The 19,257-nt window shown below is 28.4% G+C and overlaps 3 protein-coding genes across 3 annotated transcripts; all 3 read left to right on the top strand.

Annotated features, from left to right (window-relative positions):
* The first annotated feature begins 5,930 nt into the window (after window positions 1–5,930).
* LOC110615165 (2-methyl-6-phytyl-1,4-hydroquinone methyltransferase, chloroplastic) lies at window positions 5,931–10,749 on the top strand. Its single transcript, XM_021756890.2, has 3 exons — window positions 5,931–6,673; window positions 8,682–8,988; window positions 10,412–10,749. Exons 1-3 carry the CDS (start codon window positions 6,108–6,110, stop codon window positions 10,565–10,567), a joined length of 1,029 nt encoding a protein of 342 aa, XP_021612582.1. The 5' UTR covers window positions 5,931–6,107; the 3' UTR covers window positions 10,568–10,749.
* Window positions 10,750–10,894: 145 nt separating this feature from the next.
* Window positions 10,895–13,185, top strand: LOC110615167 (calmodulin-like protein 8). Its single transcript, XM_021756892.2, has 4 exons — window positions 10,895–12,389; window positions 12,460–12,617; window positions 12,706–12,783; window positions 12,868–13,185. The coding sequence occupies exons 1-4, from the start codon at window positions 12,314–12,316 to the stop codon at window positions 13,000–13,002; spliced, it is 447 nt and encodes a 148-aa protein (XP_021612584.1). The 5' UTR covers window positions 10,895–12,313; the 3' UTR covers window positions 13,003–13,185.
* Window positions 13,186–13,703: 518 nt separating this feature from the next.
* Window positions 13,704–14,716, top strand: LOC110615166. Its single transcript, XM_021756891.2, has one exon. It carries the CDS (start codon window positions 13,857–13,859, stop codon window positions 14,466–14,468), a length of 612 nt encoding a protein of 203 aa, XP_021612583.1. The 5' UTR covers window positions 13,704–13,856; the 3' UTR covers window positions 14,469–14,716.
* The last annotated feature ends 4,541 nt before the right edge of the window (window positions 14,717–19,257 follow it).

Below are 19,257 nucleotides of genomic sequence, written 5' to 3'. Positions count from 1 at the left end.
TAATTCTGGAACAAGGAAGATTCCTGAAGAAAGAGAGTGCAGTAGAGTATCAGTATCAGGAACAATGGAGGCTTAGTTTCTTAGTTTTTGACCTTTAACTTGAGTTTATTTGAAGTTGCTTGTATATAAAAAGCTTTTAATTTTGCGAAGATGCAGTATCCAATCCCTCTTAACACATCCCAGCTAGGCAATATTTTTAGCAAGAAACAATCTTGTCTGCCTCTGATTCTCAATCTCTCTGGAAAATTCTTCTATACCCATCTAATTTAATATAAATACATCATCTCTCTATATATTTATATTTGATTGAAATTAATAAAATTATCAAAATTAATTTTAATGTATACAAACTGAATTAAATATCTACAACCATAAATTAAAAAGCATTATAAATATAATTTTAATAAATTAATGGTATATAAGTTTCTTTCTATATTCTCTTTGTGACTCGATACTCTCGCATTTTCTTCGTCTATAAATTTAACTTCTTCTTTCCCCTTTCTATGGGAGACGATCTGCGTCAATTGACTATCCATAAAAAAGAAAATGTTATTGTCCCTGTTAAGAGTTCCAGAAATATTTCGATCGTTACTTATGATTTCTGCACGGTGGGGAGATTTCTCACATACAATCCAATATATTTTATTTTTGATGGAAATAAACATTTTTAGTTCTCGTATGAAATTTTTTCGTAATTTTTTATATTTTGATGGTTGTTTTTCAGTCAATAGACAAAAATTGGGAGGAGGCCTTTCGTTAACATTGAAGAGTCATGTGTTTGATTCGGTTGTTTCAAAAGGTAATACGTTTACTAGTTATTATGGATTTTTAGAATCGCAACGACGACGTCATTTTTAGAATTTTATTCGAGTTTTATCTCGTAGAAACTCTCTTTTGTGGTTTGTTTGAGAGACTTTAATAATTTATACTTGAGAGATAAGAAAAAACGAGAAATATTTTTACTAAATTATCTTATGTAAAAGTTTAGACAAGCACCTGGAGAGTATTTTTACCAAATTATCTTATGCATTGATTTGATTTTAAATGATTGTAAATTTTTGTTAGATTATGTTAGATGGGTTCGTCGTAATACTATTCTAACTGCTCATACTTTAACTAGATGATATCCCTTTTGTTTAATAAAATTTTATTATTAATCAGTAATTTTGCTTTAAAAAAAATAATAAATCAATGGTAATTGAAATTTTAAACTCACTACACATTTAAAAATTAAACTTTATTTTTTCTCTTGATTATGTAATTTGGCAATTTTTTAAATACATTTAAAGAGATTGATGATTTATTATTATAAAATAAAATTTAAGTATAATTAATAGATCGATTTCTGTATTTTTAAAATTAAATATTTAAATTTCTCTATAATTAATTAGTTCAAATTAGAGTTTTCTCATCCATATTTACTGTTGAAAAAGAAAATATTTTTATTATATTTTTAAATAGATAAATTGCACTTAAATTCTTAAATTTTAACATAATTAATAAATTAAATTTTATATTTTTAAAAATTATATTTAAATTATTTCATAATCAGTAAATTATCATTTATTATATTTTAATTTTAATTTTTTATTTAAAAAAATACTTAAATTTTTATTAACTTCCATTTATAATATCTCATTTAATTAATTTATAACATTTTTTATTTTTTAATTTTCATTTATTAAAATAATTCAATAGTTATAACTTTAAAAATTACAGAAAATACTTTGATTAAAAAAAAAAATTACAGAAAATACTTACTAGCTACTTTTAAATGATATCAAATAATTTTTAAATAGATTATAAACTTTTATAAAAAGTATTTTAAAAAGAAATTATACTTTTAGAATAAATTTAATGATGCACTGATTTTAAATTAATATCTATAATATATAGAATAATTGTAATTTTAAATAAATTAAATATAAAGAGATTTAAGGATTTAGTTCAAAAAACAGAAAGACTAATGTATTAATTACTCTAAAACTTAAGGATAAATGTATAGTTTATATAATATAAAAATTTTTATTTATATTAGGAAGAATTTAAATATTCAAAGAATATTTTAAGTATTTAAAATTTAAATTCTCAATTTTAAAAATATAGAAATCGATATATTAATTGTGTTAAAATTTGAAGATTAAAATATAATTTATTCATATATATTACTTCAGTTAGTTCACAATAATTTGTTTTTAAAAAATTACTATTGAATTCATATTATCTATAATATGAATAAACTCATTAGTTAATTTTTAAATTTTGAAAAATGCTTTAACACATTTTCAACGTTTTAAAAAATCTACTCATTAATTTCTTTGTTAATTTTAAGGGTTATATATTTTACTATTTAGCCTTTATAATTTTAAAAAATTTATTAATTGGTCTCTTAAATTTTTAAAAAGTATATTAATTAGTTTATTCATTTTAGAGGCATTTTAGATTTTTTTTTTACAATATTTAAAGGTTAAAATTAATAAAAAAACTAATTAGTAGACTTTTTAAAATATAATAGATGTTTTAATATACTTTTCAAAATAGAGAGATCAATTAAAATTTTTCTATAATATAGGGATTAAATAGTAAATTTTTATTTTTAATAATAAATAATATAATTTATGTAATTTACTTAAGTTATCTGTTCAATGTGCTTCATTATAATAACTTAAATAAGGATACATTATTTAAAAAAAAAAAGACCAGGTAAGTAATTTATGTAATTTTCTTAATTCCATTTAACAGTTAAATCTTCACTCAATTTAAATATAATATTTTGATGATGAGAAAAGAATGTAATTTTCATATTATTGATTTTTAAATATTAGGATAGCATAATTCACTTTAAATTAAAATAATTAAATAAATTTAAAATTTTAGTTCAATTTTATTTTTTTTATTTGGTTTGATTTTAATTTAAAAAAAAATTGATTATTTCAATTAAGTTTTATTTTTATTAAAAAAAGTTAATATAATTAAACTGAATCAAACTAAATAGTTATTTTTGAATGATTTTATATGAATGGTTATATAAATTTGAATTTTTTATTTGTATTATTTTTAATTTTTAGTTTGTTATTTATTTTTGTTTATATAATTATTATTAATAAAAAAAGTTAAAATAGTTTAATTAAGTTTTAAATACCAAAATTAAGATTTAAAATTAAAAACTCAATTCCTATTAGTGAAGATATGAAGAAAATATTATTTATATATCTTAACCTAAAAATAATATAAGAATGATTTAAATAACATATTTAATATTGGTTTTAATTTTAGCCAATCAATTGTTAAAAAAATAATTATTTAAATATAAAAGTTGAGGTAATAATAAAAATAGCAGTGATACTTTAAAAAAAAAAGAAAATTAAATATTTAAATATTAAATAAAAAAAAAATATTTCCAGTAACTTATATTTATATCTATACTTTAAATATTAAGGATTAAAGTGGACATTTTTAATTTATTATAATTATAACTAAAAGAGATTAAATTGAATTCGAAAAAGTTAATAATAAATTATAATATAATCTTTCGAGTTTAATATTATTAATAAAATATATAATTTTTTAATTTAAATTTTATTTTAAAATTAAAAATATTTTATATTTATAATATGTAATATTAAATATATTATAAATATTTATTACAAATAAATTTATATTATATAAAATATTATATATAAATAATATATATTAAAATATTTTATAAATAATGTGTATTTTTTATATTTAAAAAAATTTTTTTTCTATTAATAATATTTTAAATAAAATAAAATATTATATATTTTAAATTGTAAGGTTTTTTTTCATATTTTAAGTTTCTATTAATAATCTATAATATTATATAAAAATAAAAATAAAAAGTAAATAATAAAATTAATAAAAATAATATAATAAAAATATATATTTAAAAACTATTTATTAATTAAATAAAATTTTAAAAATTATATTATAATTTACTATTAATTTTTTTAAATTTGATTTAATTGTCATAATTTATTATAATTATAACAAATTGAATAGATTTGATTTTATATATTCGAAATTTAAATTTCTGCCATATAACTTATGAAAAACACTTAGCTGGATATGAACCAAAAGAACAAAATAAATAAATTCCAAAAAGAAAAAAAAAATAGCACAGACAATTAATAAATTTACAAAAAAAAAACATAATTTTAGAAGAAAACGTAAATGTTCTTAATTATTAATCATAATTAAGTTAAAACTTATTAGCTGATATTTAATAAGCTAAAATAAAAAATAATAATAAGTAAAATTTTTAAGGAAAGATGTATAATAGATATCTACAATAGAAAAAAAAATTATTATACTATACGATGAAGGTACAAATTTATATAATTTTTTTATTTAAATTATTTTAATTTAATAAAAATTATTAATAAATAATGACCGTCGTCTGTTTTATGCTCTAAAATGAAATCGTATTTTTTACGCTCTAAAGTAAGGTTAGATTTTGAAGAAAAATATAAACTCAAAAATCATTGGAATCCCTTAAAATAGACCGGCCCAATACCATGCACTCCAGTCTGTAATTAAGACAAATCAGACTCATCCACGTATAAATTCACCAGAAAATAGTCTAGTTCGGTGATACGATAGAAGATAAGAGAACATGTTCAATCATTTCGTAATCCTATCAATATACGTATTAAAAGAACTAAATAGCCGACTAACACAGAAAAAAATATTAATACACGTCCATATATATGAAATTGAGTGATAACTATAACAGTGATAAATACGCATCACTAAACGAAAGGAAAATGAATGATCGTAAACACTGTTTTTTTTAATTTCAAAATATTACTAAATAAATAAATTAATAATAATAAATAAAATATATTAAATATTACAACCATTTAAAAGTACCATTTTACAAATATAAAATGAAAAAACTGCAACTCAATTTTAAACTATTAATAATATAAATAAAATAATTTTTAACAATTAAAAAAAGTAAAAATGCTTTCAATAATTATAATAATTAAAGATGTGTGTATGTATATATACAAATTCTAAAAATTACGCTAATATAATTATTAAATTTGGTGTTTTAAAAATTTTAAATTAATTTGATTATTTTATATTAAAAATTAATTATTTTAACATGGTTATTTATGTATTTATTATTTGAAACATGTTTTCATGTTTATAATTAGTTTAATTATTGTAATCTATAAAAATAAAATTATATTTAAATAAATCTATATATATAAGTGAGAAAATGATTATAAAAAATAATCACAGTATATTATTAGTTATATTTTAAATTATTAAATTTTTATAAAACGATTCATGTATTTTTATAATTTCATAAAAATTTAACGCATAGTTAGTTTAATAATAACATTTTTGTTAAATTATAAATAATATAATTAATTTTATAATTTTTATAAAATGAAAAAAATAGATCTTCATTTTAATTAATTTATTTAATAAATTAATTTTAAACAATATAAAGATGCAAAGTATGTATTTCATTGGAGTTGCTTAAATTGAGGAATAGTACACTTCATGCGTAGCCCATATCGAGGAGAACTTTATTTTTGGATTTTAACAGGGAAATTGGGCAAATTAACTTTTATTTATTTTTTCATATAATTAAAAAAATTAATATAATTAAAAGTAATAAATTTTTATATTATCTTAACTAATATATCTTCCATTTATATTATATTATTATTAAATTATTTTTCAAATAATAAAATTATCATTTTAATCCCTATAAAATGAAATATATTAAAAAACTAACCAATATATTACTAACCTGTCTGTATGGACCGGAGGATTAGATTTTAAAAAAAGATTAAATAGTTAAGTTTACTAGACTATGAGGATTAAAGAATAATATTCCTTGTCTAGTCTGCTTGGCTTCGCTAAAGCAGTTGCATAACGGTGAGTAATCACAACCTTATATCTGTGCTTGGTATTCTACCCGCTTGCTCTTGCGCTTGCACAGCCGCATCACTCTCACTGAATATTAACAATCCACCGCTACCGCCAACAGGCAGCCTGCTGTCTGCAAGTGGGTTTTCTTTAAAACCTCCAAATTCGTTGGTGGGTAATCTTGGATTCATCTGGCCATGGCTTCATCAATGCTCAGTGGAGCTGAGAATCTCGCCCTCATGAGAGCCATAACCCCAAAAGCAAAAGGGTTATGTTTTTCTCGGTCAGATTTACACGGGAACTACTTCCCCAGGGTGAATTTATCTACTAGCTCTAGAATCGATAGGACAAGAGTGGCGATACCCAAATGCAGTTTATCAGCCTCCAGGCCAGCCTCTCAGCCCAGGTTCATCCAACACAAGAAAGAGGCTTTTTGGTTCTACAGATTCCTCTCAATTGTATATGACCATGTGATCAATCCTGGGCACTGGACTGAGGACATGAGAGATGATGCATTAGAGCCTGCTGATCTCAATGATAGGAATCTGGTAGTTGTAGATGTTGGCGGTGGGACTGGTTTCACTACTTTGGGTATAGTGAAGCATGTGGATGCCAAAAATGTCACCATTCTAGATCAGTCCCCCCATCAGCTTGCAAAGGCCAAGCAGAAGGAGCCTTTGAAGGAGTGTAAGATTATTGAGGGTGACGCAGAGGATCTGCCATTTCCTACCGATTATGCTGACAGATATGTGTCCGCCGGGAGGTATGTTTACATGCCTTGCCTTTTATTTCAATTAAATTCCAAATTTTGTTTTTTAAGTCCTCATTCCATTAGTGTTCTTCCTTTTATTTGAATTAAATTTCAAATTTTGTTGTTTAAGTCCTCATTCCATTAAGTGTTCTTTCTACGGTTTATGATCTGGTGACTGATGTATGGTCATGGTTCCCTTTCGACTTGAAATTCTATGATTATCTTGAGCTATTATTCAATTATTATTATTTATGAGTGGAAAATATTTTTCAAGAAAATAATTTGCTTTTGGTTGTTTGGTTGCAATATTGAAAAATAAAGTATGTTAGTAAATTTATGTATAAAAAGTTTAGTGTTGTTAATAAGATTCTCAAAGTCTAAGAAATTATTTTATCTTCTTAATGTAATAAAATAAGGAATAATTGGGTAATTTAGTATATTTTTTCATTGAAGTCTTATATATACATATTATAAGACCTTATTAGCATGTGGTTACGTAATCTCCTATAAGTACGTACGGATTGTGTTCACACTTTAATACTCCCCGTCAAGTCGGATCATAGATTTTATCATGTCCAATTTATTAGAAAGATATTTTATTCGAGGCCCATTTAAAGTTTTGGTAAGTAGATAATCCCGTTGCTCTCCTGTCTTCACATAAATGGTGGAAATTAAATTTTCTTGAATTTTCTCATGAATGAAATGACATATTGGTATACTGGATTGGAAGCAGTCTGATTATCACAACAAAGTTTCGCGGGTGACGCAACATCTATACCAACTTCCTTCGGCAGATGATTTATCCTCATAATCTCGCAAGTGGATTCGGCCATGGCCCTATATTTTGACTCAGCACTGGATCTGGATACCACATTTTACTTCTTACTTTTCCGAGACACTAGGTTTCCTCCAACAAATATACGCTAACTTGTAGTCGACCTTCTATCACTTTTGGATCCCGCCTAGTCAGTATCAGAAAAATACTCAAGTGCAGTATGCCTATGATCTTTATAGAGTATATTGAGTCCAGGAGTCCCTTTTAGATAACATAGAATTTGTTCTAGAGCGGCCCAATATTTCATCGTAGGTGCAGACATGAACTGGCTTATAACGCCCAGTGCAAAAACAATATCTGACTGAGTCATCACAATGAGGTAGTTCAGTTTTCCAATTAACCTCTTGTACCTCTCTGAATCATTATAAGGGTATTCGTCATCTTTTGTAAGACATATATTAAAAATCATTGGTGTGCTATATGGTTTAGCTCTCATCTTCCCGGTTTCTGTAAGTAAGTCAAGGACATACTTTCTTTGAGACAGGAAAACTCCCTTTTTACTCCTTAAGACTTCGACTCCTAAGAAATACTTAAACTGATCTAAGTCTTTGATATGAAAACTTGCATGCAAGTAGTTTTTTAGAGAAAAGATTCTTGTACTATCATTCCCTGTAATGACAATATTATCTATATATATAATAAGGAGAATAATAACAGTATTTGAATTTCTATAGAAGATTGAATGGTCACACTTGCTTTTTTTCAACCCAAATTTTTGAACAACTTCACTGAACTTACCAAATCATGCACAGGAACTCTGCTTCAAACCATACAAAGATTTCTTCAAAAAACAGACCAGGAAATATCTTTCATTGATCAATTTTCTGAATGCTCCAAAAATAAAAAAAAATATGGAAGATGTGTTCCTGGAGCATATTTTCAATGAAACAAATGGATTTTTGAGCATCGCTCGGAATAATTTTTTTTTGTCAAGTTTCTATTTATCTATGTTGTGTCATATGCACTATGTATTTCACCTTATATTTACTATTTAGCGTGCCTAGGATGTTATGAAATTTGAAGGGAGAAAACGGGTAAGGAGTGTGCATGCGGCAAACTTGGTCTTTGCATATCTAGTTTGTTTTTACAGGACAATGGTTACTTACAAGAGAGAGAATTTCAGTTTTGTATTGAAATTTGAGTAAATTTCCTAGTGATGGAACTTATAGAATTGCATCTTCTCAGTATTGAGTACTGGCCAGACCCTCAACGAGGCATCAAGGAAGCATACAGGGTCATAAAATCAGGAGGAAAAGCCTGCTTAATTGGTCCAGTGTATCCAACATTTTGGCTGTCTCGTTTCTTTGCAGATGTTTGGATGCTCTTCCCAAAGGAGGAAGAGTACATTGAATGGTTTGAAAAGGCTGGGTTTACGGATGTTCAACTGAAGCGTATTGGCCCAAAATGGTATCGTGGTGTTCGCCGGCATGGGCTGATCATGGGATGTTCTGTAACAGGTGTTAAACCTGCATCTGGAGATTCTCCTTTACAGGTAATTATTCTTCACTTGTTTATTGCTTAACGATTAAGCAAGCATTTGGTTGTTTTACCAGCTCAGTCTTCGGGTTTACAATCCTTGTCCTTTTTATATTATATACACATTTGGGTGCGATATGGGCCATGGTGTTAACTGCCTTGCCTCCACTCTCTCTTTATATATGCATGTGTGTGCATGCTTGTGTGATATAATGCCGGTGGATGGACATGTGTATATAGATGCCTATTTTAGTAATTTTTATTTAAGTTGCGGCTTTCTCGCTATAGAAAGCACACACTGGTTGCTCTCTTGATGCTTTTGGTTGGATTCTGTAACATATGGACTATGAGTTCAAAGTTCTATTTTGGCGTTCTTTTATTTTGTTATCTACCTTTCAGTTTTTTGGTTATTAATGTTAAATTTCAAATGAGTAACAGATAATGAATTAGAAGGGGAAACCTTAAGGGAGTGAGACTATTAGTTGTGGTGCTGACTGAAAAGGTACTTGTGTAATAACGAGCATTAACAAGAGCAAAGCAGAATTGATAATGGAAGATGAAAATGGATCCTTCTAATTTGTTTCTAGGATTAAACTTGGTTAGGTGTGAACATTATGTTGTTTTGTTTCAGTGAGCTTGATAGTTGTTTATCTTACACCTATCCTTTTTACAAGTGCTATTAAGTTGTTATTTAGAATGAAAATTTTCCAACTTCACTCCTAATTGGCAGCATAGAACTACCAAAGCTAAGATTATAATTGGTAAGAGGAATTGGTGAAGCAAAAGGTTGATTTCTGTTATAGTGTTGTTCATAATGAACTTGTGGCTGGGATGTGGCTATGTTTGTTGACAAAGAAGCTCTTTCCAAATTCAGCACTGGTACAAATTTTTGGTTCTCCCTTTATAATCCTTCCTTGTAGATGAGATGAAGATTGGCTAGTTTAAAAGTAGGTTCCTGCACATATGCAGACATTTAAAATTTTGAGATATATATGAGATTTGTTTTTGAGTCATCAGCCCTACTATTTTAGGATTGGATACTGTTCTGATACTAGATCTTGGGGAATAGTTGACAAGAACTGAAATGTAAAATTGTCATTGGATTCCTCGTGAGGAAGAATTCGGCTTAATGCAGGTGGTGTAATTGCATTCAGGGCTCAGTTTCACGACCACAACATAAAACTGTAGTGGGCACTTAGCTAGCTGGGTTTCAGGCTTTTGTTCCTGAGCAGAGCTACACGTGGTGAAGGCACTCCAAATCTTAGACTAAGAAAATTCTTTTGACCTATAATCAGTATTGCTTAGAACTCGCGGCTTTGATTAGCATGAGAAAATAGACTTGTGCAACAGACTGCAAAATTTGTTGAATGCCATTTATTTGTTTGTTTGATTAATGTGGTTGTTAATTAGCATAATTAAATCTCTGTTTTTTATTACAGCTTGGTCCAAAGGAAGAGGACGTAGCAAAGCCAGTGAACCCATTTAAGTTCTTTCTGCGTTTTATTTTGGGTGCCATGGCTGCAACCTACTATGTGCTGGTGCCTATCTACATGTGGCTCAAAGATCAAATTGTACCCCAAGGCAAACCAATCTAAGAGGGATATTGTAGTGGCTCAAACATCAAGTTGTGCTTGTACCCAAAGTGGATCAATCTAAGAGGGATTTTAGAGTTTCTTTTGTGGGATTTCTTATAACAATTGAAAATATTTTCCCATTGCCTTAGAAATATTTGACCATACTCTTTTCAATTTAACATATGGACAGCCATGCAAGACCAGGTAAGTTGTCTCATTAAACACTACTATTTGTAAAATTCCTCTTGTGAAATAATGATGATAGAAGCCGAAAGTCACACAAAGTCTTTTTTTTTTTTTTTTTTCTTTCTCTTTTTCTCAAAGATATTTGAGATTTCATGCAAATATGAACACACAAGTCATTGGAACATTAGAATCAGAAGTCCCGAGTAGAAGGCATAAAAATACAAAAACCAGTATTTGGTGCCGCCTGGTAAAACTGTAGACCCAGAAGCCTATGGAGGTCCAATATGCAATAGTGTCACCACAGATTACGAAAAAAATAGTGCAAGCTACTGGCCAATTTCATTTGAACATAGGTGGAGGTTTGAGTACTTTCCACCACCAAAAGGACACTGCAAGCTACTTCTTTGCTTCTGAATCAGGACTGGCGTCCCCATATAAAACCAAGCTCCGATGTCCAGAGGGCGAGATGTTTTGTTGGTACAGCATCAGAAGACCCAGAAAAGAGAGGATACATGGGTCCTCAACCTCAAATCATCCTTTGTACGTAGAACGCTGATCATCAATTCGGGCACCTAGATGAGATTTCAGACCCTCGCTTGTGCGAGGCCGCTTATCTATGGTACTATGACTGCGAATGCCTTGACATCCTCAAAATCCTGAACAAAAACAACATCATATCAAAATGGGAATATTTTCCTTCCTAAAGTAACAATAACATCTAAAATGAATTTTTTTTTTTGAAAAACCTTTTTTAACTTTGAATCTCAATGCCAGATAGATGCTTCTGAATTGAAGCGAAGTGAAAGTAAAAGAATATAGAACGCCAGGGTTTGATCAAAATATCTGCAGCAGGTCCAACAAAAAGTTTTTTTTTTTCTGGGGTGGGGTGAGCATTCTACAGACCTGTACAAGATGAATTTTACTGCAATCTTGTTAAACCCTAAAGAGATCTTCCAACCAGAATCAGATCAGGAGTTAATTTCATCAAATCTCTGAAACAAGACTGTCGGATAGTCACTCATAAATCCAAATTCAATACATATTATTTTTTTGAATATGTCTCAATAAATTCCAATTCCATCAAATCAAACAGCTAGTCTAGATTCCATGATATCTCAATTTCTCATCCTATATTCAATTCAGTCCATTTTTCTTGCGCTTAGAACAAAGCGTAGCAAAACCAAATATGAACCTTACCTACCTGTTCAGAACTGAGCTTCCCTAAAATACACGGCAAAGATGAAAAAAGAAAAAAAAAAAAAAAAGAAGTCATGGTGCAGTTGACTTTGTTTTCAAGAATTAGACCAAAGGCCGGACAAAATGTGGCATTCAAATAAAATTCCATTCAAAAAGTTGATTTTATTTGGGAAGCTTTGAATGGAATTCATCAATTCATAGCTGAAGCGCGTTGAACTATTTCCATTTTCTATCTCTTCCTATTAAATATAACTATAATTCCATCATAGCCTACTTTTTTTATATCATACGCCTTCACCCACAAGAAACACATTTCTTCTCCTTCGTCTTCTTCATTTCTTGTAGCTTTTCATCTACCAGAAAAGCTTGAAAGATTACAGAACAATGGCAGATGCACTTACAGTAGATCAGATTGCAGACTTCCGAGAGGCCTTTTGCTTGATTGACAAGGACTCGGATGGTTCGTTATGTTCTACTTCATATGTATATGTCTTTTCCATAACTATTATATTCTAACAATGTCCATGCAGGCTTCATCACAGTGGAAGAACTAGCAACCACTATACAATCGCTGGATGGACATCCTACAAAAGAAGAAGTTCAGCAAATGACAAGTGAAGTTGAAGTTAATGGAAATGGAACAATAGATTTTCAGGAGTTCTTGAACATTATGGGACGGAAAATGAAGGTGAAATTTTATATATGCAGCTGTCACAGCTGCACTAATGAATTAATTTCTTACTAATCTTCATAGTCATGTCGTTTAATTCTTGCAGGAAAATGTTGCTGAAGAGCTAAAAGAAGCTTTCAAAGTATTTGACAGAAACCAGGATGGATACATATCAGCCAATGAGGTCAATAATCATATTTCAACTTCTCCAAATTATCCAGTTTGACATGTTTCTGATCATGATCTGATGCATTGTTTAACTATGCAGCTAAGGCAAGTGATGATAAATATGGGAGAGAGATTGACAGAGGAGGAAGCTGAACAGATGATAAGAGAGGCGGATTTTGATGGTGATGGTCTTGTTAGTTATGAGGAATTTGCCAGGATAATGATGACCGCTTAATCTGTATAAAAATACAGACGATCACATTCATGACTCATGTATGTTTGGTTCTTTAATTTTCACCCATTGCTTGTCATGTAGAAACAGAAAGTAATGAGCCTGTTGTTCTAGAGGCATATCTGTACAGTAGAATACAAGAAAAAAGAAGAAAAGAGAAGAAAGACAAGTATTATGTTATGTTGATTATAGATGTGAATAACAATCAAATAACACAGTAAGAAAACTTTCATCATCAGAATAGAAAAATATGAGCAGAAAATAACATGATTCCAACCAAGATGTGCCATCTTTCTATGTAAGTGGCAGACATAATTTCTCCATGTAGGTTTGGCATTCAAATCATTGGAATTCTATGGTTGGTCAAGATATTGTTTTCACTAATTTTACTGTCAACATTACTTCTAAAGAAACAAACAGAAAATCCTAAAATACATGCCCCCTGCCTCATTCGCTAATAACACTGAATCTGAAAATGTACTGGCTCATGTATAATTCCAATTTTGGCCAAGCAACACAGGAAACCAATTGCATCAAATAAAAATTAGCCATTGGGTGGGTACCCGTTTTACAATGCAAAAGCCAAGATTCTTGGGTAAATTTTCAGTTAAAAAATTACTAAGTTAATTATATAAAATATTTGAGAAAAAGTATTCCCAATGTTATTTTTTTAAAAAAATAATAATAACTATCGAGTGAATAAAATAAGACAGTGTGTGCCAAACTGCTCAGCCATTCTTCCTACTCTGCCTCCACTGCAGGAGAAGGAGAGAGAGAGAGAAATAGACGGAGCAGCAGCTTCCCTCTCCTCCGCCCAAATCTCGCAAATCGTTCTGCGCAATTCCATCTCATTTACCATGGACCCTTCCATCCCTCAAAATCTCGATGACTACTCACCATCCTCAACCACCATAAAATTCGACTACCCAATTCCCCTTCTCAGGGGTCCCATACACGCCGGCCCATCCGAGAACCCTTCCTCCGGCCCTTACGTTCTCGCTTTCCGAAATCCCCAATCCTGGGCCGCCGCCTACAAGACCTGCGAGTCGAAAATTATCGAGCAGTGCGAGGGTGGGGCCAGGATTGGGTGTGCCATAGCCGCATCCGACAAGTGTAAGCCCCCATGGTGGCACAATTTGATTGGAGGGAAATTGCCTGATTTGAAGGAGAGAGAGATGTGCGAGGAACGCGAAATGGAAGGCTGTTTAGCTGCAGCGAAGGAGAAGTGCATTTGGTTCGCCAAGGACAAGTGCTGGAGGCCGTTCAGCGAGGCGAGAATTGCAGCCGAGGAAGGGACAGTGAGTGAAAAAATGGTTAGAAAATTAGTATGTTTAGTGTCAATGCCAGAGAGGAGCAAGTGGGCCGGTCTGATTGAATTCGATGAAAGTGAGTTTGGCATAACGAATCACAAAGCCAGTGAGTTGCTGGGGTCTGATCCAAATTATGAATGGTTTTTCAAGCAAAGGTGAAAGAGGCAGTGAGACTCAGCTGCTCGATCAATTCTTAACTGGTTGATTCTGGAGAGGTATGTCTCTTAAACTTTACTTTCTAATTGGCGTTTGATGTGATAAGATGGACTTTAATCATGCTGAGATGAAGAACGTTCCATTATGTTCATGCTAGTAAATTAGCAATGTAGATCGTAGAGCATTTAGACTTTGCTTAATCGGATCAAATTGAACTGGACGTGGTTTGATATCCAGTCCTACATTTTTAAGGCGTCTCTTGAATTTGGGCCGAGTTTGTAGCCAATGAAATTGGGCTGATACTGGTCCACTTCCGCGGTTCCGCCGAGCTGATAGCTGATAATTCTTGTCCATATCTCTCCGCCTTGATGGAATATATTACATATAAGAATAAATTTATTTATTTTTTTTACAAATAATTTATTTCAAACAAGAGGCTTCGCTGCTTGACGTTTAGGGAATTAATATATTTGTTTCATAAAATTTTATTTTTCCATTTGTAGTTAAATATAAAATAAATTACATAAAAAAAAATTAGTTTTCAACTCAAATCATAGTGACTATGGAGGTGACTAGAATTTATTTGTGTTTTAAAAATCAGACAGAATATCAAATTGGTTTTATGGTATTGAAATTTCGATCGGTCAATTTTATTAATAGCAACAAATTTAAATGGAGTTGCTGACTGAGTCAATCCTTGATTTAATTGGTCACCGTATCCCTTTCACTATCCTACCCTTTCATTTTCACTTTTGCTAAGCATATAATTTAAATATTTTTAATTCATTTAATCTTAACTAAACTTTAAGAGTCCCTTTATTTACGATTTGGAGACAACGTGCATGACCACGATGCCATGTGCCGCTTGCCTGCGGTGTGGATTAGAAATTGCCAAATTGGTGTTTGAAGTTACAGATATCTAACCCAGTTGAAGGGCACGCAAATTTTCTAGTAGAAAAATTGAAGTAGCTTTATAGAAAATTAAAAAAAAAAGATATTTGAAAAGAAATTATAAGTTTTTTTAATTTCAATTTTTCTATAATCAAATTTTAAGTTTATATATTTTAATTAATAAACCTTTTACATTCTAAGTTTTTCTATTCAACAGTTGCGTGCTTGAATTTATCATTATTTGTAATGAAATTATTATTAGCAGATTTATTTATTAAATTCCTTACCTAATGGCCGGCCCTACCTCTTTTGCCGACCTTCAATTTTTACTCTTTTATGTTTCTATCTATATTTCTTTTGTTTGAAGAGGAAAATTAGAAAAAAAGAAAAAGAACATAGAAAATTATAGATTACAGTAGCTTGGACAATAAACCACCTGAGAATATTTTTTTTTCAGCAATTAAAATATTAATTAAGGTAGTTGATGCTGTATTAAATTATTAAATTCTTTATGTTAATTTTCTAGATGAGATATTTTCTTGGAAAATTGAGAATGCCAGTGGAAAAACAAAGCCAAATTGTCCAATATGCAGCCTTTAGCATACAGCTACAAAAACATTACTTCCAAGCGAAAGCCAGCTGAAATAATCAACGACCTTTATTTTATATATATATATATAAATATTTTTAATTTAATATTTTTATTGGTCAATATCATCCACCGAATTAGAAAAAAATATAAAAAAAACAAAAAACAAAATTCTCGATAGATGAGTCAAGAAAGCATAGTCCATCGTCATATGTAACCTCTGAAAGCTTAGTGGAATAAAAAGAACAAAGAGGAAAGAGCGACGAAGCTTCAACGACGGCAAGCTGTGACTGAGACGAATTATTAAAGACAAAGTGGGCGTCTGATGTCGATGTTATTAATAAAGCAGTGTTTGTGTGAGATGAAAATGGGAGGAAATTGTTCGTGGTTGAGGCTTTGCTTAATTCCAATGACTTTTGCCGCTGACGAAGGACGTGGAGAATTCTCTAGCGGCTTCACCAATGAAAAGGCAGAAAGAAAAGTCATTCATCCAAATCCAAACAAATTAAATTATTGATCGGAAAAGTTTACCGACTTAAAATATAAAAATATGCGTTTTATTTAATTTTTATATAAAAAATTTTGCATATTTTTATTTAAATTCATAATAAATTGAATTTAAATAAAAATTACCAACTATTAAATTAATCAATGCTTCGAATAAAAAAAAAATTAGATTCAAACTGTTGTATTTTAATAGTGTAAAATTATTGTCATAATATTATAAAATAAAAGTTTAAGATAATAATTTGGACACATTTATTATTATAAAGAAATTTTAATTTTTTTTATATTTAATTAAATTATAATTTTTATTTATTATAAAAATAAAAAAATTTATATGTGTATATTACGGTAAAATTTAACTTATAATTTGTCGATTATGTAGAGGGGGTTAATTTGTTTTTTTTAAATTAAAATCAAATTAAAATAAATAATAAACTAAAATTTTAAATTAATAGTTAATTTTTTTATTTAAATTAAATACTATCCGCTCTAAAAAATTACGATAATTATTAAAAAAATAATTTTTTTAATAAAATAAAATTTAGTTAAGAATTTGAATAAAAATCATCGCCATATTTTTGTTTTCTCAATCTCACTCCAACATTCAGAATATAAATGAAAAAAACAAATATTCAATAATAAAAATGAAGCTCCAATCAATCTTTTATTATAATCAAATCAAACCTTTGCTTTTTTGGGAAAAAAACAAAAAAGAAAACTCTTTTTATTTTCTTTTAAGTTGAATTTCTTCTTTTCACTTTAAATACCTTTTTCGTGCAACACGATCCTAGGGAAAGTGTCCAGTCATGACTCACCGTTTTTCTTTTATTACTTATTTTCTATTTCACTTCGTCCTTTTTCCCTTTTTTTTCCTTTAAAAAAAATATTTTTTTCAAAAAATTATTATTTAATTTTTATATTATAAAAAAATTCATAAATTAATTTTTCATTTTTAAATAATATATTAAAATATCATTAATATTTTAAAAATTTTACTTATTAATTCATTTATTAAATATTTCATTATTTAATTTTTATAATTTAAAAAACTCATTAATTAATTATTCAACTATCTATCTCTAGTCTTCCTATGATTTCATTTCATATTGGTTTGCGTACTATAAATTTGAATGCATTAGTCTTACTATGATTTCATTTCATATTGATTTGCGATTCTATAAATTTGAATATATTTGTAATTAGCAATACAGGTAATTTATTGAAAATTCAATACTACACTGAATCAATGAATTTAGTCAATACAATCGATAAAATTATGTTTACTCAGTTGATGAATCTCGCTATGAATTTTATTTGCTCCATTGATGAATCTCGCTATAAACTTTCTTTTTAATTAATGAATTTTGTGGTGAACTTCCTACGTAATCAATGGAAGGCTTAACGAAAATGATGTTTCAAGAATGCTCAATAGAGTATTAGATTTGAGTATACTTAATGGAAGATGTGCTCAACTAAAGATTTACTCAGTTAATGAAACTTGTAATAAATTTTTCGCTCAATCGATGAACGCTTCAAAAATGCTCAATAGAGCGTCAGATTCAGAATTTGCTCAATCTCACAATGACAATGATGGAAAGTCAAAACGAGAGAGATAAAATATTTTCAATCATATATTAAACGATTTTGATAATTTTTTTTATTATAGAACAATTCAATAATTTTATTTTATATTAACAGTAATTTAACTCTTAGAAAAATTAATTAATTATATTATTTTTAAATATTAAATTAAATTATTATACAAAATTTAATCAAAAACTATTTTATAGATTTAATCAAACCTCCCTATAAATTATCTAAAAAAAAAGAAACAAACAAACCGTCACGTGTCGGAAAGGTAAGGGAAGCAAAATAAAAACACTGTTCCTCTAAAAAACAAGTACCACTATGGTCTTCTTCTCTTTTTCCCCTCAACTTTTGAATTTATTACGTTACGAATTTCAAAATAATTTTATTATTATTATTATTATTATGTGTTAAAACTTTCACCCACAAACTTAATTTCATACTTAATTTTATAATAAATATATTTAAATAAATTTAAAAAATTTTAAATTTTACTCTTTTAATTTTTAACATCAAATTTCATTTTAAGAAAAAGAAAAAACTCTCGACGTGCGCACGAAGAGATCAAGTTTGGCAATAATGTTATATTGACAATATTGCCGTATACATCATTGAATTGTCAACCATCGTACAATCCAGATGTGTATTCTTGTCCCTTAGTCCATCTTGTCGGCGCTTACCAAGTCTCCGGCAATGGGTCCGAAGGTTTGCGACAAAATTAAGTTTGGACATAAGCTCTTGATCTCTCCGACATCTCTATTCGGACAAATTTTCTCGTATAACCATTATATATATATATAGAGATAAATATTAAATATTATTTATATTTATTTTATTTTTTATTTTTTAATATAATAATTATTATTTTACTATGTAATAATATATAAATAAATTATTTTAATTTTATTTAATTTTATCTAAATATTTTTTTTAAAAAAATCTTTTAATATTTAATAAAATTTAATATTTTAAACTAATTTTTACGTTCTAATTTAATTTTTTTTAAAAATAAATTGTTGAACATTAGTATTTGACTAAACAAAGTAGGTAGAGACAACAGTAAGCGGAGATGCTGAAAACGAAAGCCTCATTTGTTGATTTGTTTGGATCAATTTTCAACCCACATTAAATTGCATCATTTTCTTGTAAGTTTCTAGCAAATTTAAAACTTCTTCTCCAATTAATAATTAAAACTATAGAATTTCTTGCATGTTCAAT

Source organism: Manihot esculenta, chromosome 5 (genome assembly GCF_001659605.2).
Source record: "Manihot esculenta cultivar AM560-2 chromosome 5, M.esculenta_v8, whole genome shotgun sequence".
In the NCBI taxonomy this organism is placed as follows: Eukaryota; Viridiplantae; Streptophyta; class Magnoliopsida; order Malpighiales; family Euphorbiaceae; genus Manihot; species Manihot esculenta.
Note: the sequence above shows the minus strand (reverse complement) of the source record. Positions and strands in the feature narration are given on the sequence as shown.